The sequence below is a fragment of the Opisthocomus hoazin genome, chromosome 22 (genome assembly GCF_030867145.1).
Source record: "Opisthocomus hoazin isolate bOpiHoa1 chromosome 22, bOpiHoa1.hap1, whole genome shotgun sequence".
NCBI classification, from domain to species: Eukaryota; Metazoa; Chordata; class Aves; order Opisthocomiformes; family Opisthocomidae; genus Opisthocomus; species Opisthocomus hoazin.
The window spans coordinates 10,118,061-10,140,472 of NC_134435.1; the positions used below are offsets into that span (position 1 = coordinate 10,118,061).

Below are 22,412 nucleotides of genomic sequence, written 5' to 3' on the forward strand. Positions count from 1 at the left end.
CCATTCCCGTCCCCCATCCCACCCTGATCCCAGTCCCTCCTCATCGTGCCTTCATCCCACCCCATCCCACCGTATCCCCACCCCACCCAACTCTTATCCCCTCTGCATCCCATCCCGCGCTCTCCCCATCCCATCCCATCCCATCCCATCCCATCCCATCCCATCCCATCCCATCCCATCCCTATCCCGTTTTCTTCCCATCCCACACTCCCCTCATCCCATCCTCCCCATCCCCTCCTCCCCCCTCGTCCTGATGCCACCCCGCCCTACCTCTGTACCCCCCTGCCCTTCCCCACCCCACCCCGACCCCCTCCCATCCCACTCCCTGCCCTCACCCCCCAGCTCCCTGCCTGCGGGAGGGATCCCCCCACCCCCCCACTCCGCAGGAGGGGCAGGCCCGGCGCCCCCCCCCCAGCACACCGCCCTCCCCCCCCCCCCAGCTGCAGCTGGGACGGCTGCTCCGTCCCACCCGGCTGCGGGCACTTAAGACCTGGGGGCTGCGGGGGGGGAGGCTGTGCGGGGCAGGATGGCTACGGGGGAGCAGGTGAGAGCCCTCCCCGCCCGGGCAGCAGCACTGCCCTCCCCGCCGGGCTCCCGGCTCTGGGGTCCGCGTCACGGGGGGGGGGGCTGTGGGGGTCCTTGCTGGGGTGGCCGCGGGGCTCCCCGGGGCTGTTGCTTCTCCCCAGAGGAGGAAGGAGGAGCGGCGGCGGCGGCAGCAGCGGGCTCAGCAGCGAGAGCTGCTCCTGGCTGAGAGCCTGGGCAAGCACCCCCTGCAGAACAGGTACGGGGGGGGGGCCGGCCGTGGGCAGCCTCTCCCAGCGCTGGGAGGGGGGGGCTGGGGCCGGGTGGGGGCTCCAGCATGGCTGACCCCCCGCCCCCATCTTCCCCCCCCCCCCCCAGGTGGGCACTCTGGTTCTTCAAGAACGACAAGAGCAAGATGTGGCAGGCGAACCTGCGCCTTGTCACCAAGTTCAGCACGGTGGAGGACTTCTGGGCGTGAGTGTCCCACGGGTGGGCAACGTGCCCCCTCTGGAGAGGCCCCATTTGGGGTGTCTGGGCCAGAGGAGCGTGCTGGGGGTCTCCGAGGCACCTCCTCTCACCTGCTTCTGTGTCCTCTCTTTGCCCGGCGCAGGCTGTACAGCCACATCCAGCTCGCCAGCAAGCTCACATCTGGCTGCGACTACTCCCTCTTCAAGGTGCGACACCCCCTCTGCTGCAGCCCCTCCTCAGAGCCCCCTGCAGCACCCCGCATCGTGGAGCACACTGGGTGCCGGTGGGGCTGGCAGGGTGCCCTGGCCGTAGGGCAGGAGGGGAAGCCCGGCTGGGTGCTCGCAGCTCCCCGGGCTGGCTCTGGCCGGCTGCTCGGTGCCCCTGACCGTGCCCTTGCCCGTCCCTAGGACGGCATCGAGCCCATGTGGGAGGACAACCACAACAAGCGTGGTGGGCGCTGGCTGATCACCCTGGCCAAGCAGCAGCGGCACACCGAGCTGGACCGTTTCTGGCTGGAGACGGTGAGTGTGGCCCCACTCGGGCTGGCCTGCAGGGTCCTGGCAGCGGTGTTTCCCCTGCTGCCGCACCGAGCCCCAGCAGGGACGGTCCTGGGGTCCCCTTCTCCTCCTGGCAGCTGCTGTGCCTCATCGGAGAGATGTTTGACGAGTACAGCGATGAGGTGTGCGGGGCCGTCATCAACATCCGTGCCAAGGGAGACAAGATTGCCATCTGGACCCGGGAAGCGGAGAACCGGGAAGGGGTCACCCACATCGGGTAACACAGCTTTGGGGGGGTGGGCTGTGTGAGGTCTGGTTTGGGGGGGAAGAGGGGGGTCCCTGGGCAGGGACCTGGTGGGAGAAGCAATGCTGCCCTGTTGACACAGCCCCATCCCTCTTCCAGACGTGTCTACAAGGAGCACCTGGGCCTGTCACAGAAAGTGGCCATTGGGTACCAGGCCCATGCAGACACAGCCACCAAGAGTGGCTCCCTCACCAAGACCAAGTTTGTGGTGTGACTGTGGGGGGAGTGGGGCACTGCCCGTGGGGTTCCCCTGTCCCATCTCACAATGAATGGCTGCAGCTGAGCACGGTCTGCGTGTCCGGGGCTGGGCAAGGGCTCTGGCACCCTGGGGTGGCTCTTTCGGGGGGGGGGGGGGGGGGGGGGGGGGAGGTGTCATCTGGAAGGGGAACACTGCGTTGCTGTGTCCTGTACCCGCCCGCCAGGTGAGCGCGGCTGGGAGCACCAAGCTGGCATCGCTGTGGACTTGGGGCACTGTGTGCGTCCCCAGTCGCCTGGGACTGGTACCCCTCTCCCCGGGGCTGTGAGGGTGCCTATCTTCTCTGGGGCACCCCGGGTGGTCCCTGGGAGGATGCCAGGCTCTGTTGCTCCCCGGCCAAGGCACAGGCACTGCAAGCCCGAGTGTGGGAGGGGTTAAAGCAGCCCAGCTCCTCTGGGTTGGCTCAGTCTGGGGAGCTGGTCCCCATCTCCCCCAAGCCCCTGCACATCGGTGGGATGCTGGTCTGCCTTCTTGGGAAGATCAGCTCTCCAGCCAAGGGCTGCCCAGTGTCCCTGCAGGGTCAGTACTGGGGCTGCAGCACTGCATCGTCCCCATGCTGCCCACCTCGGGCTGTGTTTGCTTGCGTCCCCTCCTGTGGGTGTTATGAAGCTTATTTGCTTCTCAAGGGTTTATTGGTGCCAGACCTGTGTGTTTGCAGCCCTGGGATTTTGCTGGCTCCTCCTGTCCGTGGCCCATGTCCTCTGCTGTCCCTCCTGGCTGCCCTGGCTGCAGAGGGACTCCCTTACCCCTATCGCCCTGCTCTGGCCCAGCCTATGCTCTGTCCTTGAATCTTCTGTTTGTGTTTTTGATTGTTGGGTCTGTCCTTCCCTGTTCATTTCCTGCCTGCTCAGGTTCTTGAGGTGGAGCTGCCTGCTCACCTCTGACTGCTACCTGCACTTCTGTCCTCACTGCAGCCCTTCTCAAGGAGCACCTGGGCAGCTCCAGCTCAGCCCAGGGTTGCACCCCATCCAGGGCAGCAAGTCCAGCCCATCCATACCTCTCCATGAGCCCAGAGCGGGGCCGCTTGTCCCATGCTGCTGTGTGGTGCCCGCGCTGGTTCGGGGCTGCTGCCTGCGCCAGGGGTTTGCGCAGAGCTGATCCCGCAGAAGGACCGAGTCCCAACTACGTCCCTGCTGCTGCTGCAGGCAGCTGAGACGCGCCTGGTCCCGGCTCTGCAGGCGGGCGCTGCAGCCGTGGCACCCTGGGTGTGCCCTTGGCTACCCCTGGTGTAGCCCCGGCCAGCTTTGCTGGAGCCCTGCCCTGCCCCAGGACGCTGCCATGGCTGCGCAGAGCTGCGTCCCAGGGACTCAGCCGCCCTTCTCCAGTGCCACCAGCCCCGGGGCTCGTCCTGCGTTTCACCCCCTCGACCCCCGCGCCGGGGCCGAGCGGTACTGGCAGAGAGGGGAGGCAGGAGCTGGTCCCTGGCGGCAGCGTCCACGGCCGTGTCGCGGCGTCCAGGCGTCCTGTGCTGGCCCCGCCTGCTGCCTGCACCGCTGGTCCCTCGCCACGCGGTGGCGCCGCTCGCCCGGCCTTGGCCTGCTCCGGAGCGGCCTGGCGGTGCTGGCAGCATCCCCCACCCCCCCAGAGCCGGGTCGGAGGCAGCAGCCACGCGTGGGGCACAGGGTGTGGGGTGGCGGGCCTGAAGCTGGGGTGGGGGGTGTGAAAGTCTGGGGGTGCTGAGTGCCTCCCCCCCTGCCCATCTAACGCATTGCTGGCCCCTGTTTATACCCCCCCCAGCAGTAGCAGCATGGAGTGAGTGAGGGCCAGGGTCTGCCTGTCCCTCTGTCCCTTCAACACCCCCCCACCATCCCCCAGAGCCCCCCTCAAGCCACTCTGCTCCTGTCCCCACATCCCCTTCCCCCCCCCCCCCAATGGGTGCGTCAAGGGGGCTGTGCTGGCAGGGTGCCCTGCGCCCCATCACAGGGGGGGGGGTTGGTCAGGGTCTGTCTGTCCCTCTGCCCCTTCAACACCCTCCTGCTATCCCCCAGAGCCCCCACCCGCCACTCAGCCTCACTGTCCCTGTCTCCCTCCCCCTCAATGGGTGCATCAAGGGGCTGTGCTGGCGGGGTGCCCTGCACCCCATCACGCTGGGGGGGTCGGTGGCAGGGGCCGCCGTGCTGCGTCGCCATTCCATGCAGCCGTGGTGGGATTTCACTTGTTTGGGAAAGTAATGGGGGCCGCTTGCCTCCGTGGCTTTAGGGGCTCCCAGCGAGGCTGGGGGGCTGCCGGTGTCAACTGGGAGCCCCCCCTTTGCAGATGGCCTCCAAACTCAGCTCCTGCACCCCGGGGTCCTTGCCTAGGGGGTGCTGCGAGGTGGTGGGCACTCGTGGACCCCCTGGGTGGGCACAGTGGTGGCCGGCAGCCACCCGGTGAGCGCAGCAGTGCCAGGGCTGCCCCCGGCCTGACTCTCGCCAGGCAGCTGTCCCAGCTGGCGAACGAGCTGGCAGCCCTGTCAATAATCATAATTAAAAATTAATACTAATCAAAAGGGAGAGGCAGATGGCAGCAGACAAGCAGCAAGGCTGCAGGTGGGGACGGGGGGCACTGGAGCCGGGGGGACCAGCAAGGACAGGCATGGGGGGGGCTCGGGGAGCCACAGGGTGCAGTGGGGCAGGAGGATGAGGGTGCTGTGGGGTCCGGTGGGGGTGGGGACTGCAGGGTAAGGGACCCGTAGGACACAGCAGGGATGGGGGTGCGGGGCCAGGGTGGCTGCAGGGCGCAGCGGGGATGGGGACAGCAGCGTGGCGCTGGGCTGGGGACCCGCGTCCCCCTCTCCGGGCGGGCGCTGCAGGTTGGTGGTGCTGGGCGCCCGCTCAGGGTCACCTTGCCGGCAGCTGGCACGCAGCCACGGCCGGGCGCCGTCGGTCCGCACCTCGGCTCGGCAGGCTGCCAGCACGGCCTCTCCCCGCACCACCGCCTTCCGACTGCTCCGGCGGCGAGGACAGATCCTGCCTCCCGCACCCGGTGCCAGGCACCCATCCCGCTGTGACCGGTGGGTGCTGCAGGGTTAAAATCCCCCCAAGTAACTGGGGAAGGAGCTGCTGGCGCAGTGGTGCGTGGGCCGGGGAAGAACAGGCAGCGCTGGCTCACCGTGGGAGTGGGCAGGCGGCACTGGTGCTGGGGCTGTGCCACGCTGTTCCCCTGGTGCCTGCACCCACCTCTCTGCCCTATTGCCCACCCAGGGCCACGGCAATGCTCTGGGGCCTGGCAGGGGGGATGCGGGCACGCAATGGACCTCCAGCCATGGGTACCACCAGCACCCTCTGAGCATCTCTGCGGCGATGGACCCCCACAAGCTGCCCCATGCCCACCCTGCCGAGCCCTGGCGAGGGTGCGGACTGGGCTCGCCCTCCACCCAGAAGCACTGATGGCACGCGAGGAGGGGTACGCAGGGTGAGGGGTACCTACAGCGCGCCGTTCCCATGACAACCTCCCCGGAGACGGCAGCCGGTGTGGGAGAAGTGGGAGGCGAGGGGCCCACGGACCCCTCCACACTTGGGCTCCCGCGCCTGGCAGAATGAAGGAGGGGGGGCTGCACCCATGGGTCTTGCTCTGGCCTCGGGTTCTGCCTGCCCCATCCTGCTCCCGGCAGGCTGGCACGGCAGCGCTCGGGTTCTGCCCTCCAACAGCCCGTTTGCACGGGGCGGGGGGTTGCGGAGCGGGGTTTGCACGTCTGGGTTTGCACAGCGGGGTCGGCGCGGTGGGGTTGGCACGGAGGGATCTGCATGGGCGGGGGGAAGGGGTTAAATGCCTGCAGGGCAGTCCCCGGTGCCAGCAGCAGGGGAGGGGGAGAGGGGGACAGAATCTCCTGCCCTGCGCCTCAGGGAGCCCATACCTGGGAAGGGTCCCTCGCTGTCACTTCTCATCTGCGTGACGGTGGCAGCCGGGCTCCCGCAACACGGCTGAGCACTCTCCTTCCCCGCAGGGACGGCAGAGGCTGGCAGGTGGAATGGGGACAGGGACTGGGATGGGGACAGGGACAGGATTTGCGTGGCTTGGCTGCGGCAGAGTGCCGTGGCTGTCTCTGCCCTCTGTGTGTCCCCCCACCCCGTCCCCCGGCTGCCACCCCTTTGGGGTTTGCTCTCTCAGTGGCTCTGTCCCCATCCCGGGCACCGTGCCCATGCTGCCCCGGAGCTTGCGGCACGGGCACGACGTCCCTCGGCTCCCCCAGCCCGTCCCACCAGCTCGGGGGGGCCAGGTTGTGCCTCCCCTGACACAGACGCAGCCCAGCAGCTGGAAAAGGGGGGTGTCCATCAGCACCCCCACGCCTTCCCGGCGTGGCACAGGGACCCACTGCTCTCCTGGCTTGGGCAGAGCAGCCGCCGGCCCCAGGGCAGTGCCACCAGTGCCTGGCCCTTTGCTCCTGGCCCTGTGCACCCCGGTGTTCCTGTGCAGGGGGCTGGTGATGCTGCAGCCCACGGCCACCCCCCCCACCAGCACCCAGCCGTGGGGCTGGGGGCTGCCAGGCTCCCTGCCCACCCATCCCAGTGCTGCATCGCTGGCTGGGAGGGCTGGTGTTTTCCGGGTGCTTGATGCACCCATGGAACCCTCACAGCTCCACCGGTTGCTCTCCCACCACCCTACTAATTAATTCACGAGGTCTGGAGGCCCCATGGGAGATGGCACCCACGCCTGACCCACCTGTGCCACAGACGGGGGGGGTCTGTGTCAGGCTGGGGAGGGGTCTGGCAGGCCTGGGGGCAGAAGGGGCTGAGGAGGGGGTTTGGGGGCAGCACAAGGCCCCTTATCAGCCCTGCCTGCTGCCCATGTCCGGGACACCCTCCCACAGCTGACAGCCGTGCCCGTCCCAGCCAGGCGTGGGGACAGGGACGGAGACGGGGACGCTGCCTTTGTGTGGGACCGTAATGAGATTTCTGCTTGGCCGCCTGCGCAGAAAATCCCAGCTGGACAACGCGAAAAGCCTCTTTGCGCCCCGGCAGCCCCCTGCCCACCCTGGGGCATCCAGAGGTGCCCCTGTCCTAGCACCCACAGCGCTGATGGGGGGGGGCTTTGGCAGCAGCTGCAGCCGGGAGCACCCGCTGCACTGGCTGGCACCGGGCACCTGCAGGACGCACAAGTCAGGGGCTTCCCTTCCTACCCACCCCGCTCCCCCCGTCCCAGCCCCATGCCCAAGCTGGGGGTGCCAGGCACAGCCCTGGGCACCCCGGGCTGCGTGCCACCGCTGTGTCCCCCCCATCTGCCTGGGCACAGGCACCAGCGCCCCAGCGTCCCCAGCCCCCGGCGCTGCCCGGCCCCAGTGCCATGGCACCGTGTCCATGGGACCCACGCGGGCAGCGTGGCACCGCGTCGTGCCCCGGTGCCTCCAGCCGTCCCATTTCCCTCCCCGGCAGCAGCAAATCCGTCTCCTTGAGCAGAGGGGAGCGGCTCTGCGGGCGCTGGGGGCTGCGAGGAGCGGGCTGCGCTGGGACGGGCTTTGCCACGCGTCGTAACGGAGCCTTTCCCGCCCCTGGCACCGTGCGCCATTAATCTACTCCTGCAAATGGCTAATTTTGAAAATCCTCTTATCAGAATTAGGTCCTCAACATCCATATTTATTTACTTTTCATTTTCATAAGCTTTCCGTTCCACATGCAACTGGGGTTGTTCTCGCCGGCTCCGTTTCTCAGCGTCCCTGTGCAGGGTGAGGCCTGGGATGTCCCACGCCGCGCCGTGCCATCCCACACCGCGCTGTCCCACGCCACACCGCGCCGTGCCACGCCCTGGCACTCGTCCCTCACATGGCACACGTGTTCCTCGCACCCTCGGCTCTGCCGTCGACACCAGCAGTGCCGGTGCCCGCTCCCCGCCAGAGCACCCTCCCGGCCCCAGCACCCCGCACAGCCCAGACCCTGTCCGGCGCCGGGCGCCCGCCCGCGTCCCGCTCGCGACGCCGTGCACTTTGCATCGTTTATTCGTCAGCACCTTCCCCGGTTGCCACTCAATTAGGCAGGCGTCGTGTTCGCTAATACAGTGGTGTTTAATATTCGACTTCCTTAAATACCACAAATGGATGGGGAGGCAGCGTGCAGGCGATGCATTATACATGAGCTCAAATACGTATCTAAATATTTGATGGGAGTTTAGAAAATCTCCGGGCTGGCCTTGCCCGCGGTGCCGGGGCTGGGCAGGTCGGGCACGCACGGGCAGGGGCTCGGCCGGGCCCGGTGACGGGTGCGAGCTGCTTTGCCTCGGCTGGACGCGGTGCCCGGGGCAGGCGGTGAGGGGGAGCGGTGCCAGGGCAGGGGTGTCCCCAGGGAGGTGGCAGCCACAGCGTGCGGACCCTGAGTGCTGCTGCCCGCCAGGCGATGAGCCCCCGCCACCCCCACCCCCATCCCGCTGCTTGCGGGAGAGAGCCCTGGCACAACGGCTGCAGCACGCAGCCGAGCCACCACCGCAGCGCGCTGGAGAAGAGAATTAATTTTTAATTCCATCTTAATTACTCTGAGTAACAACCCATTTACAGCACCCCGTGGGGCCGGTGCTCCCGGCGTCCCCCCGGGGCTGCGGCGGTGGCAGGACACCCGGGTGCTGAGCACGCTGCCCTGCGCACTGCGCTGCTCTCCTTGAGGCCTCGCGGTCCTGCGGCTCCCCACGCGCCCCTCACGCTGCCCCGGTGGGTGGTCGGGGGTCTGGGTGTCCCACGGGCACGGGCTGGGCTGGCACAGCCCCGTGGCGGCAGGGCTGTGGGCTCTGGCACCTGTGGCGCAGGATCCGGCTCATCCACCCCCTCGGCTCCTCCTCGGCGAGAGGGAGAGCGAGCAGAATTGAAAGCGATCTCCCCAATCTGTATTAATTAGAGTCTATTAACTCCTCAGCGCGCCCTGCCGCTTCCCCGCCGACAGCCCGGCCGTGCCAGCCCGCGGCGCAGGGGGGACGCGCAGGGCAACGCCGCGACGCCCGGGCGCGGCACCCCCATGGCACCACGCGTTGTGAGCACGCGGCGCGGGAAGCGGGCGAAGCCTGGGCATGGCCGGGTGCCCTCGGCACCCCGGGCGGGCAGCAGGGCAGGCGGTGGGCGCCGGGTGGTGGGAGCGATGTTGCCGGCACCGCCGGCGCAGGAGCTGGAAGCCGTCCCGGGAGAGCGGCGTGAGGAGCAGATGGGGCTGGCGCTGCGCCGGGGTCCCCAAGCCCCCTCCCTGCCGCGCTGCCTCAAGGCCGCACTGTGCCGGGTGCCCCCGCAGCGCGGGTGCCATCCGCACCAGGCACCCACTCCTTGCCCGGGCCTGGGGGTCCCGGCTCTGTGGGGGAGCTCACCCCGGTTCCCATGGCAGCCCCCTGGGAGCTCGCATGCGGCGCGGTGACTTCAGCGGGAGCAGATGGAGCCGCGAGGAGCAAACCCACCCCGTCGCCACGCGCGTTGCCTCCCGACGGAGGGTGGCCATCGCCACTCCGCGGCTCTGCCCACCGGGGCCGGGGGTCTCCTCCGCCCACCGCCCCTCATGCGCGGGACGTGCCGGGGCTCGGGGCGCTGCCTGGGGCAGCACGGCGGGACGGGAGCGGGCACCCACGGGTGCCATGGCCGGTGCAGGACCGTATCGGCATGGGGGGTCCCGAGCGAAGGGGTGACGGTGGGGGACGGCGCTGGCCTTGGCTGTGCCTGGCACTGCCCACGCTGCGGCGGGGCGGACGGAGGTTGTGGCACAGCTGGCGCTGCCCGGGAGAGCCGCACTGGCTTCGCACCCACCTCAGCTCTCCAGCAGTTGTTAATTGTTCCTGCTTAATGAAATCATCGCTGCACGGCGCTGGGAGCCACCGCCCGGCCCCCGCCGCCGGGAGCGGGGGGCTGCTGGGCAGCGCTGGTGTGGGCGCAGGCTCTGACGGGATTCGGGGAGCAGCCGGGGCACGCCGGGACAGCCGTACCCCCCTCCACCCCGTGCCCGCGCTGCGTCTGCCTGTGTCACCTTGGCCTGGTGACACTGGTGCCCGTGCCACCCCCGGCGCTCAGGGATGGCACAGAGGGGGCAGAGGTCGCGTCCCGCAGCCAGGGCACAGCCAGACCCCCTGGGGCTGGTGGGCTGGACCCCCACACGCGGCGGCGAGGTGGGGCCCCACGGGTGGCACCCGCTCCTGCTGAGACCGCGACACCACCGTGACACTGCCACCGAGCACGAGCTGCCGCGCTCACCCACCGCAGCCAGTGGGTGCGGGGCAGGACCCTCTTCTCCTGCGGGCCCACCCCCCACACACTCACTCACCCATGGGGTGCCAGGCTGGGCTGGGGGACCCCTAGGCATCACCTGGCCCCGGGGGGGCGGTGCTGCGGGCAGAGGGGATGCGCAGAGGATGCGGGGGGGGGTGGTGTTGCTGGGCTCGGACCCCCCGCCGGCCCTGGGAGGGGGGGGGGGATAGACAGGGAGGGGGTGCGGTTGCGGGGGGCGGCGGCGGGGGCGCGCCCAGCTGTTGCGCCGTCCCTTCCGCGGGCGGGTCCGCGCCGGCCGGCCCCGCATTGGCGGCTCCGGGCGGAGCGGAGCGGCGGGGCGGCGGCAGCGGCGGGGCCGGCGGCGGCGGCGGGGCCGGTGGCGGGGCCGGTGAGCGCCATGGCCCGCTGAGGGGCCCGCCCCGCTCCCCCCCCGCCCCCTTCGCAGCGCTCCGCGGGGGCCCGCCATGGCTGCGCGGCCGCCCCGCCGCCGGGACCCCCCCCGCACCCCCCCGCACCTCCCCGCCGCCGCCGCCGCCGCCGCCGCTGCCGCCGCCGCGCCGGGGCCGCTCGGGGCTCTGCTCGCCGCTGCCCTCCTCGCCGCCGCCGGTGAGTGACCCACCGCGGGCACGGGGCTGCGGGGGGGGGGCACCGGGCGCCAGGCAAGGTCAACCGGGGAGCGGCGGTCACCGCGGTCACCCCCCCCCCCCGCTCGCCTGTGGGGTACCGGGGAGCTACTCCGGGCCCCGGAGCCCCTCCATCCCCGCCCCCTGCCCACGCGTGTCCGGCCGGTGCTCCCCCGCATCTCTGCCCCCCGCACAGCGTCTCTGCCCCCCGCACAGCGTCTCTGCCCCACGCACGGCTTCTCTGCCACCGCCTGGCCGGGACAGCGAGGACCGCGGGGAGGGGGGACAGCCTGGAGGCTGCTGTCACCCCGCGGGAGTGGCCGCGGCGTGGGGGGGTGTGCGGGGCTGCACCGCCGCTGCTGCCCCCGGCTCTGCCCCCCCTCCCTCCCCCATCCCGGGCCGGACCCCCGGGGCTGAGCGGCACCGGCTGCCGGGCCAGGGGTCCCGGGGGTCGGGGGTCCCGGGGGGGCGGCTGCTGGCAGGTGTCGCGGTAGCCTTGGAGCGGTGGCTGCAGACAAAGGACCGGGCTGGGGGCGGGGAGCTGTGCGGGGCTGGACGTGCGCTCTGCGGGGGGCCCGGAGTTGCGGGGGGGGGCTTTGCACCTTGGGTCCCCAGCCTGCCAACCCTCCCGCCGCTGCCGGACACGTCCTCTAACCTGGCCTTGGTGGGCACCCGCGGGGGATGCAGCCCCCGTGCTCCCCGTGCCCGTCCTTCCCCGGGCACCCCGGGGACCCCGCGCTCGCAGCATGGCCCCGTCTGCAGGGGGACACTGCAGGGCCGGCGCGGTGGGTGGGCACCCCTCGGGTGCAGGGGACCCCGTATGGAGGGTGCTGTGGGTACTGACCCCCCACTGGGCACGGAGCACGGCCATAGTGACCCACGGGTGGAGGTGGGAGATGGCAGGAGAGGGGGTACGGCAGCCCACCCGCGCCGGCTGCATGGCGGGAGGCGCGGGGGGCCTAGCAGTGCGGCACAGGAGCTCGTCCCCGCCGATGGCCATGGCAAGTGGCTCGCAGCCGGCCGCGGCGTGACGGAGCCCAGCCGCCCGCGTGGCCGCCACTCGGCACATCCGTGGCCGGGCTGGGCCTCTGCGCACCGCATGCTGCTCCAGCCTGGCGCGGCACGGCGCGGCACGGCAGGGCACACCTTCCCCGGGAGTGCCGAGGCGAGGGCTGGGGACAGGGCATCCCCGGTGTCCAGGCGATGGATCGCTGCCTGTAGCCGTGGCGGAGCATCCTCGGTGCGGGCTGCCGGAAGGGTGAGGGGTGCAGTGTGGGGTGAGCATCCGAGGCGCACGGGCTGCCCAGCTCGACTGCCACGCTGGTGGGTGGGCAAGGGCACAGCGGCAGGGTCCTTCCCAGGAGCTTCCCAGCGCTGCCATGGACCCTTCCCCGTCCCCTCGGCATCTGCAGCAACCAGTGCCAGGCCCCAGAGCATCTCCTGCCCCTGGGCTGGCACCCGCGTCAGCGAGGGTGACCCACACCGCTCCGACCGGGGCTGCAGGCTCTGCTGTCACCGTGCCTGAGCCACACGGTGCCACCAGCATCACCGGGCTGCGGGGGGACCCTCAGCGGGCAGCCCCCGACCGCTGCACCCCGCAGCCTGGCACGCCAGGTCGCCGCGTCCCATCAGCGCCCCGCGACCTGCGCCGGGGAGCTGCCGTGCCGGCTGTCGGCGCGAGCGCGCGGCAGACACAGCCCGCCCAGGGCTGTTTGTTCTGGCTCGGTGCCACGCGGCGCTGGCACTACATCAAACCGTGCGGAGCCTGGCAGGTGCTGGCGGCAGGGGACCCGGGGCGGTGGCGGTGCCACCGCGGGCACCTCGCAGCTGTGGGTGCAGCTGAGCGCCCGGCCCACCTGGGTGGTCAGCAGCGACCAGGACCACCACGGGACTGCTGCTGGTGCCCAAGGGGTGGTGGCCTGGGGACCGTGTGCCGTGCGGGTGCTGCCGTGCTTTGCCCTGCACCCTTGGTGCCAGCACCGCTCCGGCTGTCGGCACCATCGCTGCGCCGCGCGTCACGCGTCTGCCCGTGAGCAGGCTGGGGTGGGCCGGCTCCAGATGGTGCAAACCAGGTCCCTGTCCTTGTCCCAGTCAGGGCTGGTTGCCTCCGGTGCTCGGGACCCCTCGGCCCTGCCGCCTGCCTGCTCTTCGGGTGCTGCTCCCGCGTGGGTGTCAGGCAGATCACAGCTTGCCCTGACTCCCCCCCCGCAGACCATGCCCAGCCCGAGGCTCCTATTCGCAGGGTGGGGGTCTCAGGTCCCGGCCCCCCCAGCCAGCCCTTGCTGCCGCAGGTCTGTGGGGTGCTGGGGCTGCTGTCCCAGTGTGGCTGGGAGGGGAGGAGGCCGCGGGGCCGGACCCCGGCACCCCGGTACCATTGCAGGGCTGAAGGGGCCTTCCCCAGCCCTCCCCGGCTGCCCCGCTCCGGGGGTGCGGGGCTGGGGGTGACCTTGATGCTCTTCGGGGCTCAGCGGGAGCGCGTGCTCTTCGCTGTCAGTTAAAGCAGAGCCGGGAAAGCCGCTCCGCTCCCTGGGCTCCGGACCCCAGCGACAGCCCCAGCACACGGGGCTGGGCTGGTCCTCTCCCCCCCACACCATCCCAGTGCCAGGCTGGGCTGGGGGAGCCCCCCACCCCATCCCCCATCGAGCCGGGGCCAGGAGAAGACCCTGTCCCCACGCAGCGCTGCTGATGGGGACTGGCACGGCTTGGCACGGGTCCCGCAGGCTGGGGGGACTGTGGGGTTCAGCGGACACCCGGGGCTGACAGGGAACAGGGCTCGGTGTCCATGGCGGGGGCTGGAGGACGGGTGCCCGGGGAAAGGTGCCCAGCACTGGGTGTCACTGGTACCCCCAGGCAGGCGGAGGTGGTCCCTGAGGAGGCCTTGCCGGCACCGTCGTCCCCAGAGGGCTGGGGCCGTGCAGCCCCCACGGTGGGCACCGGGGTGGGGCGAGGGCGCAGGCCCCCGGGACCCCTGCCCGCCCTGGCACATGCTAATTGCGTGTAATGGGGAGAGCGTTATCAGCTCAAATCCGTTAATTAGGCAGCTCCATTGTCACGCGAACCCGCCTGACTAATTCATTCATAACGAGCGCTGGCTTCGTCAGCGCCCAGACGCTGCCAGGGGCTCGCCAGGAGACAGGGGGCACCCCCGCCGCCCCCCCAGCCTCTGCTGTGGCCGTGGGGCTGACACGCGTGGGGCTGACACGCCTGGGGACAGCGGCCGGCTCATGGGGACGCGGTGCCGGGGGCACCGCGTTGGCACTCTGTGCCCACCCTTGCACCGTGCCCGGGGCTGGCCGGGGCAGGGGTCCGTTTGCCAGTGCCCAGATGCTGCGGGTGAGCGCAGATGCTGTGGGCAGCGTGGGGGGGATGCTGGGGGTCTCCGATGCCGGTTCTCCGCCCCGCAAAGAGCCAGGTGCGGGCAGCGGGGACCCCCGTGTGCGGGGCGGCCGGCAGGGCTGGCACCCCTGGGCACGGCTGGGCATCCACTGCCCTCCCTCTCACGCCCACCCTTCCCTGCGCAATCAGCAGCAATTATTGCTTTAATTACCTGCTGCCGGGGTGCAGGCCGGGCGCCGGTGTAGTGCGAGGAAATTTTTCGCATTAGCAACGTGCCAGGCCTGCCCCGGTGCCGGTGCCGGTGCCAGCGGGCAGCCTCTCCTCGCCAAGAACACGCTGACCTTCCCGGCGTCTCCCCGCGGCAGGCACAGGCGCCCGCGTGCTGCGCTCTGCACCGGCCCCGGATCGGGCCCCTGAGGACTGGGGGGGGGGCACCGGGCTGGGGGGGCACCCGCTGGAGCCTGGTACATCCCGGCGGTGCCCCCCCCCCATGCCAGCCAACGCAGCATCCCGCGGCTCTCCCTGCCCAGTAACACCAGTACACCTGTTTTTTCTGATGCTGGGGGGCCCAGGCGCTACGGCGAGGGGCTGTGTGGCCGCCCGGGGTGGCAGCGGCTGCGGGGCGCAGGGAGGCTGTGTGCGTGGGGAGGGGGCTGGGGGCGGCTGGGGGTCCCGCAGTGCTGGGTGAAGGCAAGCACTCAGAGCCCGCAGCCGGGTGCCCCCATCCCCTCCGCACCCTGAGGTGGGTGCCGCAGCCCGGCCCCCAGCACCCTGCCCCTTCGTCAGGCCTGCCGGCTCACTCGTTAGCCCACGTGGGCAGGGATAATTGATAATAAAGCTTAATTTTGATTTATCAGCACTGGTAGCAAACCGTGCTCCCAGTTACCCCTTCGGCTGCCGGGGCGGCGGCTGGCTGGGGCTGTGCCCCCTGTCCCGGGGTGCGAGTGGGACCCAGCACCCTGCCATCCCCCCAGTCCCCGTCCCCCCTACCCGCCGAAGTTCCCCGGTTCCCTTTGCCAAGGTGACATAAGCATCTCGCCTGTTCCCATGGCAACGCAGCGGCAGGTGAGCGGCGAGGCCGACGCGGTGCGGGAGCTGGCACGACGCCGCGTGGGGGGCCGTTGCCCACGCTGTGCCCACGTCCGCAGGCTGGGGGTTGCCCACGCTGTGGGGGGTGTACAGGGCACGTGGGGGGCCCACGGGGCGTGGGGGTGCCTGCAGGGCGTGGGGCACCCACGGCGCATTGAGATACTCGCGGCGTTTGGGAGAGCCGTGTTGCGTGGGGTGCCCGCGGTGCGTTGGGTGGCCGCGGGGTGCGTGGGGTGCCCATCATGGAGGGGGTGCAAGGGGCACCCAGATCACATCCCCTCCGCTCGCTTGCTGGGGCTCCAGGCCAGCTCCAGCCTCGCGGCCATGCTGCGTGGCTCCATCCCTGACCACACCGCGGGGCAGAGCCCCACCAGTGCCCGGCTCGGCGCCCAGCAGCAGCACAGCATCCCGCCTGGGGGTCCTGCGGGTGCCTGGCAGCCCCCCCCGGCTCTGCCGCTCGCTGCGTGTCCCCAGCTTCGCTTGCTCCCCGTAGTCCCACCCTGCGCACAAGGCACCCGGCACCCGGTTGGGTGGGCAGCTGGGGCGTCTCCGTGCCCATCCTGCCCCCCGCACCCATCGCTGCTGGCCTGGGCTCCCCGCCCCCCTCTGCTCAGCCGCGATGGACACGGAGCTCAGCGCCCGCCATGCTTGTTCCACGTGTCATTGAAAGCCGGGTCCCCGGAGCACCCTTCGCCCGGTGTGCCCGCCGCAGTCATGCCACGCCGTGGCAAACCTGAAGTTTAATGAATAAATTGGGTGGCCTTTCTGCCCGCCTCAGCCCCCCCGCTGGCACGGGCACTGCGGCGTGGGCACCCACGGCTCGCGGGTGCTGCGGCGAGCGGCACCGGGGACTGCAGTGCCCGTCCGCGCCGTGACCCCCTGGGCCGGCCCCGGGCTGCGGCTGGGGGGGTCGTTAAACCGGTGAAATATGAAATGCCTGTATGTCCCCGACAGGGGTTTTAATTAAATTAATTGCCAGCGACATTGTAAAAGTGCTGATGGGGTAATAACTGGCGCGTTATGGTGGCCGTTTATCTTCCCGGTGTAAATTAGCTGCCGCACCTTGCCCGTCCTGGCGGGCCCGCTCCGTGCCCGCTCCCACCCCGGGGGGACCTGAGCCAGCCGGGGGGAGCAGTGGGGCCCGCAGCCCCCGGGGGACTCCGCCAGGGCCCGAGGGACCCTCGCGTCCCGGTCCCCACAGCGCAGGCGGCTGTGCCAGGCGGGGTCCAGCTGGGGTGGGCATGGGCAGTGGGGGTCCCGCGGGGCGCAAGGGGTGGCTTCCAAACGAAGGCACTTAATTACTGTGCATTCCATCCCATTTAATTGCTTATTAAATCCTAACCAGCCAATTAGCAGCAGCAATTACAGCTTCATTCAGTGACACAATCGCTATTTTATCGTTTGTTAATCAAATGCTTATTTAGGGCCCTGGTTTATTAACTCTTTCCGCGGTGGGCGCCGGCGGGGTGGGGGAGCGGGGGCACCCCGCCATGTCCGGGCTAGGGGACGTGGGCCACATACCGTGTCCCCAGCACTGCTGTCCCCACAGGGACCCTGTCCTGGTGCGTGGCACCCGCAGCCACCGGGCAGAGCTGGGGATGCCCAATGCCGCAGGGACATGCGTTCATCCCTGAGCAGCCCTTGCCGCCCGGGGGACACTGGGGACAGCCAGTCCCTGCGTGCCGTGCCTGTGCCTGCTCCTAGGCGGGTGCCAGTGGCACAGGACAGGGCCACCCTGCCGTGTCCCCAGGGCATGGGGCACACACCCCACCGCTCGCCCCGCAGCCCCGCCGGCGCTGGGGGGGGGACGGGGCAGCGGGCGCCCCGCGAGGCGTGAGCGATGGCCCTTGCTGGTCACACTACATTGCCTTTTCATTAGCACTAAGTGCGGACATGAGGGATCGGCGCGGGTTCAGTGGGCGCAGCCACCGCGCGGCTGCTCTCCGTGATGGATGGCGGGGCCGGGAGGGGGCTGCCACGTCGCCGGCGGCACAGGGACACACCGGGATGGGCGACCGCCCGGCCCGTGCGCGCCGGAAGTGGCCAAGACCCCGTCTCCCCACAGGTGCTCAGCAAAGCGCGACCGTGGCCAGCCCGGTGTCCGGCGTGTCCCCGGACCTGCTGCCCCACTTCCAGCTGGAGCCGGAGGACGTCTACATCGTGAAGAACAAGGCGGTGAGCCTGGCCTGCCGCGCCACCCCCGCCACCCAGATCTACTTCAAGTGCAACGGCGAGTGGGTGCACCAGGGCGACCACGTCACGCAGCACAGCACCGACCGCGGCACTGGTGAGCGCCGGCCGGAGGGACGGTGCCGGCCCCGGGCGTGGGGAGCCACGTGCGCGGCTCTTGGCGGGGTTTTGCGTGGGGCTGGGGTGGTGGGGATGGCTCCTGGCGTGCCGGTGCTGACGTGCTGCCCGCTGGTGGCAGGGCTGCCGGTGATGGAGGTGCGCATTGAGGTCACCCGCCAGCAAGTGGAGAAGATCTTTGGGCTGGAGGAGTACTGGTGCCAGTGCGTGGCCTGGAGCTCGTCCGGCACCACCAAGAGCCAGAAAGCCTTCGTGCGCATCGCCTGTGAGTGTCTGTGGGTGCCTGGCCGGGGTCCGGGGTGCTGCCTCCAGCCCCCCCCTCACCCCCGCGCCCCCCCAGATCTCCGCAAGAACTTTGAGCAGGAGCCGACAGCCAGGGAGGTCTCCATCGAGCAGGGCGTCGTGCTGCCATGCCGCCCTCCCGAGGGCATCCCCCCCGCCGAGGTGAGCCCCCGCGCCCCGGCAGCGCGGGCTGTGGCTGGGGGTGCCCCATTGCCCGCAGGGACGCGGTGGGTGCTCCCGGAGGGGGTGCTCCATCCGGGCCCCCGGTGACATCCCCCGTGTCCCGCAGGTGGAGTGGCTGCGCAACGAGGAGCTGGTGGACCCGGCGCTGGACGCCAACGTCTACGTGACGCCGGAGCACAGCCTGGTGCTGCGGCAGGCCCGCCTGGCCGACACCGCCAACTACACCTGCGTGGCCAAAAACATCGTGGCCCGTCGCCGCAGCTCCTCCGCCGCCATCACCGTCTACGGTACAGCCGCGCCACGCCTGTCCCCGCCACGCTGCCCCGGTGTCACCCTGCCCACCCTGTCCCTCCCCGCGTCCCCCGTCCCGCTGGGGCGCTGATGGGTCCCTCTGCACCCAGTGAACGGCGGCTGGTCGACGTGGACGCAGTGGTCGGGCTGCAGCACCAGCTGCGGACGGGGCTGGCAGAAGCGGAGCCGGACCTGCACCAACCCCACGCCCCTCAACGGGGGGGCTTTCTGTGAGGGCCAAAACGTGCAGAAAACCGCCTGCACCACCCTTTGCCCAGGTACCCGCCCTGCCCGGGGCACCGCTGCCGTGCCTGCCGCCGCTGCTGCGCTCCCCGCTGCACCCATCACCGTCCCCGTCCCCCTCCCGGGTGTCCCACCTTGCCACCCCCCGTGTGTCCGTCTCCACCGGCCCCGGGGCAGGGGGGACGGTGGCGCGGCGTTGACCGCCGGCTGTGCCCGCAGTGGACGGCGCCTGGTCCGAGTGGAGCAAATGGTCGGTGTGCGGGGCCGAGTGCACCCACTGGCGCAGCCGGGAGTGCTCGGAGCCGGCGCCGCGCAACGGGGGACGGGATTGCCACGGCCCCGAGCTGGACACCCGCAACTGCACCTCCGAGCTCTGTAGCCACGGTGAGCGTGGTGGGGACGGCGAGGACGTCCCCCGGGACGGGGGACTGGGGGCGTGGCCGTGGGTGCTGATGCTCTGCCCCGCGCAGTGGTCCCTGGCGCGGAGGACGTGGCGCTGTATGTGGGGCTGGTGGCCGTGGCCGTGTGCCTGGTGCTGCTGGTGCTGGTGGGCGTGCTGGTCTACTGCCGCAAGAAGGGGGGCCTGGACGCCGACGTGGCCGACTCCTCCATCCTCACCGCTGGCTTCCAGCCCGTCAGCATCAAGCCCAGCAAGGCCGGTGAGCGAGGGCTGCGGGGATGGGGCTCCACAGCCGCGCTGGGACACGGTGTCCCTCAGGATCTGGGGGTGGCCGTGGCCCTGGGGAGGGTCTGGGCAGGGGCTGTCTGCCCCAGAGCATCCCTGGCCCCGGACTGAGGCTCCATGCCCCCTGGGGTCCCAGGGCAAGGACCGTGTGCCCCGTGGAATCCCTGATGTTGAATGGGAGCTCTGTGCCCTGCGATACCTCTGATGCAGGGACGGGGATGCCGGATCTTCAAGGGTCCCTGGCTGTGGGGTCAGGGCTTTGAGCCTGGCCATGCGTCCTATAGAGTATCTGGTCCCTGTAGGGCTTGTGCCCTGGATTGGTGCTTTGGGGACCCCAGGGGTGACTGTTCCCCGAGGGTCTGCGCTGTGGGGCAGAGGCCTGATGCCCTTTGGACCCCCAGGGGTGGCTGTGCCCCATAGGGCTCTTACTATGGGGCAAGGGCCATGTGCCCCGTGTCCCCCGGGGTCATCTGTGCCACCGCAGTGCCGTCGGGGACCTCCTGTCCCCGCCGTGCCCCTGCGCCACGTTCCCCTGCTCTGTGCTGCAGACAACCCCAGCCTGCTCACCATCCAGCCCGACCTCAGCACCGCCACCATGACCTACCAGGGCTCGCTCTGCCCGCGCCAGGACGGCCCTGCCAAGCTCCAGCTGCCCAACGGGCACCTGCTGAGCCCGCTGGGCGCCGGGCGGCACACGCTGCACCACAGCTCGCCCGCCGCCGAGGGTGCCGACTTCATGGCCCGGCTCTCCACCCAGAGCTACTTCCGCTCCCTGCCCCGCGGCACCACCAACATGGCCTACGGCACCTTCAACTTCTTGGGGGGGCGGCTCATGATTCCCAACACAGGTACGGGAGGCGGGCATGGGGTGCCAGAGCATCGCCCCGTGCAGGGGGGTCCCCGTGGGGCTCAACCCCCACCTGCACCCCCCCCCACCCAGGGATCAGCCTGCTCATCCCACCCGATGCCATCCCACGGGGGAAGATCTACGAGGTCTACCTGACCCTGCACAAGCAGGAGGAGGTGAGGTAGGTGCCGCGACCGGGGCTTGCTGGGGCACGGGGCTGCCGGGGGGGGCTGACCCCTTTCAGCTGCCCCCGTTGCTGCCCCAGGCTGCCCCTGGCCGGCTGCCAGACGCTGCTGAGCCCCATCGTCAGCTGCGGCCCCCCCGGGGTCCTCCTCACCCGCCCCGCCATCCTGGCCATGGGGCACTGCGTGGAGGCCAGCGCTGAGAACTGGAGCATCCGGCTGAAGAAGCAGTCGTGCGAGGGCACGTGGGAGGTGAGCGTCCCGCCGGGGGGCTCCGGGGGGGTCGGGGTTGGGGGTTTGCGGGGAGGGGGGGGGTTCCCATGTCTGGGGTGCATCTCTGCCTGGGTGCCGCAGGACGTGCTGCAGCTGGGCGCGGAGCCGTGCACGGAGCTGTACTACTGCCAGCTGGAAGCGCAGGCGTGCTACGTCTTCACGGAGCAGCTGGGCCGCTTCGCCCTGGTCGGGGAGTCCCTCAGCATGGCGGCCTCCAAGCGCCTCAAGCTGGTCCTGTTCGCGCCGGCCGCCTGCCCCTCGCTCGAGTACAACATCCGCGTCTACTGCCTCAGCGACACGCAGGACGTCCTCAAGGTACTGGCGTGGGGTGGGGAGGGGGTCCCCATGCTGCCCTGGGGTGGGGGCTGTGCAGGCAGGGCTGGGCTCCCGGGGTGCAGCGTCTCCTGCCTGCCCGCAGGAGGTGATCCAGCTGGAGAAGCAGCTGGGGGGGCAGCTGATCGGAGCCCCCCGGGTGCTGCACTTCAAGGACAGCTACCACAACCTGCGCCTCTCCATCCACGACATGCCCAGCTCCCTCTGGAAGAGCAAGCTCCTCGCCAGCTACCAGGTGAGGAGCCTGGCTGATGGGTGGGGATGGGGATGGGGATGGGGATGGAGTGTTCCTGCCACCCTGACACCCCCCCCACCCGTCACCCCACCGCAGGAGATCCCCTTCTACCACATCTGGAGCGGGCTGCAGCCCTTCCTGCACTGCACCTTCACCCTGGAGCGCCTGAGCCCCAGCACCTGCGAGCTGGCCTGCAAGATCTGGGTCTGGCAGGTGGAGGGCGACGGGCAGAGCTTCACCGTCAACTTCAACATCGCCAAGGTGAGGGCAGGGCTGGGGGGGAGCTGCTGGGGGTGACCCCGGGGTCACATCCCCCCCCACCGGCCCTCTCCCCTAGGACACGAGGTTTTCGGACTGGCTGGTCCCCGACAGCGAGGTGGGCGCCCCGGCCCTGGTGGGCCCCAGTGCCTTCAAGATCCCCTTCCTCATCCGCCAGAAGATCATCAGCAGCCTGGACCCGCCGGGCACCCGGGGAGCCGACTGGAGGACGCTGGCCCAGAAGCTCAACCTCGACAGGTGGCCTGGGATGGGGACAGCGCTGGGGACAGGGACAGGGCGGCACGGAGGATGGGGATCGGGGGCTGCTGGCCTCATCCTGCACCTTTGGATGGGTGCTGGCATGCTGTGGGACCCTGGGAGCAGGATGGTGCCAAGGGTGAGGCCAGCACAGGGCTGGTCCCGGGGTGTGGAGGCATCCCGGTGCCCTGACGTTGTCCCTCTGTCCCCTCCCCAGCCATCTCAGCTTCTTCGCCTCGAAGCCCAGCCCCACGGCCATGATCCTCAACCTGTGGGAAGCGCGGCACTTCCCCAACGGCAACCTCTCGCAGCTGGCCACCGCCGTGGCCGAGGTGGGCAAGCAGGACGGGGCCCTCTTCGCCGTCTCCGAGGCCGAGTGCTGAGCGCGGTGGTCATGGGGGGGGGGCCCCAACCCTGTTCCCCAAGGGACCGCCGCCATGGGGCGGGGGGGGCCCCGGCCGGCCCCCGGGCCCCCGCTGCCCCACAGCCCATGGGGCAGGGCTGCCTTGCCGCCCTGCGAGGGAAGGATGCCCGTGCCCCGCGGCGGCTGGGCCCCCCAGCGCTGCGGCGGCCCCGGGGGTCCCACAGCCCCGTGGTGGGTGTGCGTCGTGCGTGCGGTGCCGTCGTGCTGTCTGCGTGTGGGGCCCCGTGCCGTGTTGTGTAAAGACCGTTTTTTTAATTCTGTATTAAGTGCATTCAAGTATTTACACTTGGCCTTATGTACATAGCGGTGCCGCGGGCGGGGGGTCTGCCGGACGTGAATGTAAATAAATTCGATATATATTGCTACGTGGGGCTGT

At 70.4% G+C, this 22,412-nt stretch overlaps 2 protein-coding genes across 2 annotated transcripts; both read left to right on the top strand.

Moving 5' to 3' along the window:
* Positions 1-526: 526 nt before the first annotated feature.
* On the top strand, positions 527-2,005 carry EIF4E1B (eukaryotic translation initiation factor 4E family member 1B). Its single transcript, XM_075441653.1, has 7 exons — positions 527-544; positions 687-781; positions 901-996; positions 1,133-1,196; positions 1,398-1,511; positions 1,625-1,764; positions 1,891-2,005. The coding sequence occupies exons 1-7, from the start codon at positions 527-529 to the stop codon at positions 2,003-2,005; spliced, it is 642 nt and encodes a 213-aa protein (XP_075297768.1).
* Positions 2,006-10,651: 8,646 nt separating this feature from the next.
* Positions 10,652-22,401, top strand: UNC5A (unc-5 netrin receptor A). Its single transcript, XM_075441633.1, has 16 exons — positions 10,652-10,793; positions 17,301-17,522; positions 17,664-17,807; positions 17,883-17,986; positions 18,114-18,294; positions 18,409-18,576; positions 18,761-18,925; positions 19,012-19,200; positions 19,775-20,074; positions 20,167-20,254; positions 20,339-20,507; positions 20,610-20,843; positions 20,947-21,096; positions 21,193-21,357; positions 21,434-21,612; positions 21,830-22,401. The coding sequence occupies exons 1-16, from the start codon at positions 10,652-10,654 to the stop codon at positions 21,993-21,995; spliced, it is 2,766 nt and encodes a 921-aa protein (XP_075297748.1). The 3' UTR covers positions 21,996-22,401.
* The last annotated feature ends 11 nt before the right edge of the window (positions 22,402-22,412 follow it).

Bases quoted from the DNA above. Each gene is read 5' to 3' on its own strand.
- UNC5A (XM_075441633.1), top strand. From the start codon at position 10,652: ATGGCTGCGCGGCCGCCCCGCCGCCGGGACCCCCCCCGCACCCCCCCG. The intron at 18,577-18,760 runs GTACCCGCCCTG...CTGTGCCCGCAG, and splicing joins CTGCACCACCCTTTGCCCAG to TGGACGGCGCCTGGTCCGAG. The intron at 20,075-20,166 runs GTACGGGAGGCG...CCCCCCACCCAG, and splicing joins GCTCATGATTCCCAACACAG to GGATCAGCCTGCTCATCCCA.
- EIF4E1B (XM_075441653.1), top strand. The intron at 997-1,132 runs GTGAGTGTCCCA...TGCCCGGCGCAG, and splicing joins ACGGTGGAGGACTTCTGGGC to GCTGTACAGCCACATCCAGC. The intron at 1,197-1,397 runs GTGCGACACCCC...GCCCGTCCCTAG, and splicing joins GCGACTACTCCCTCTTCAAG to GACGGCATCGAGCCCATGTG.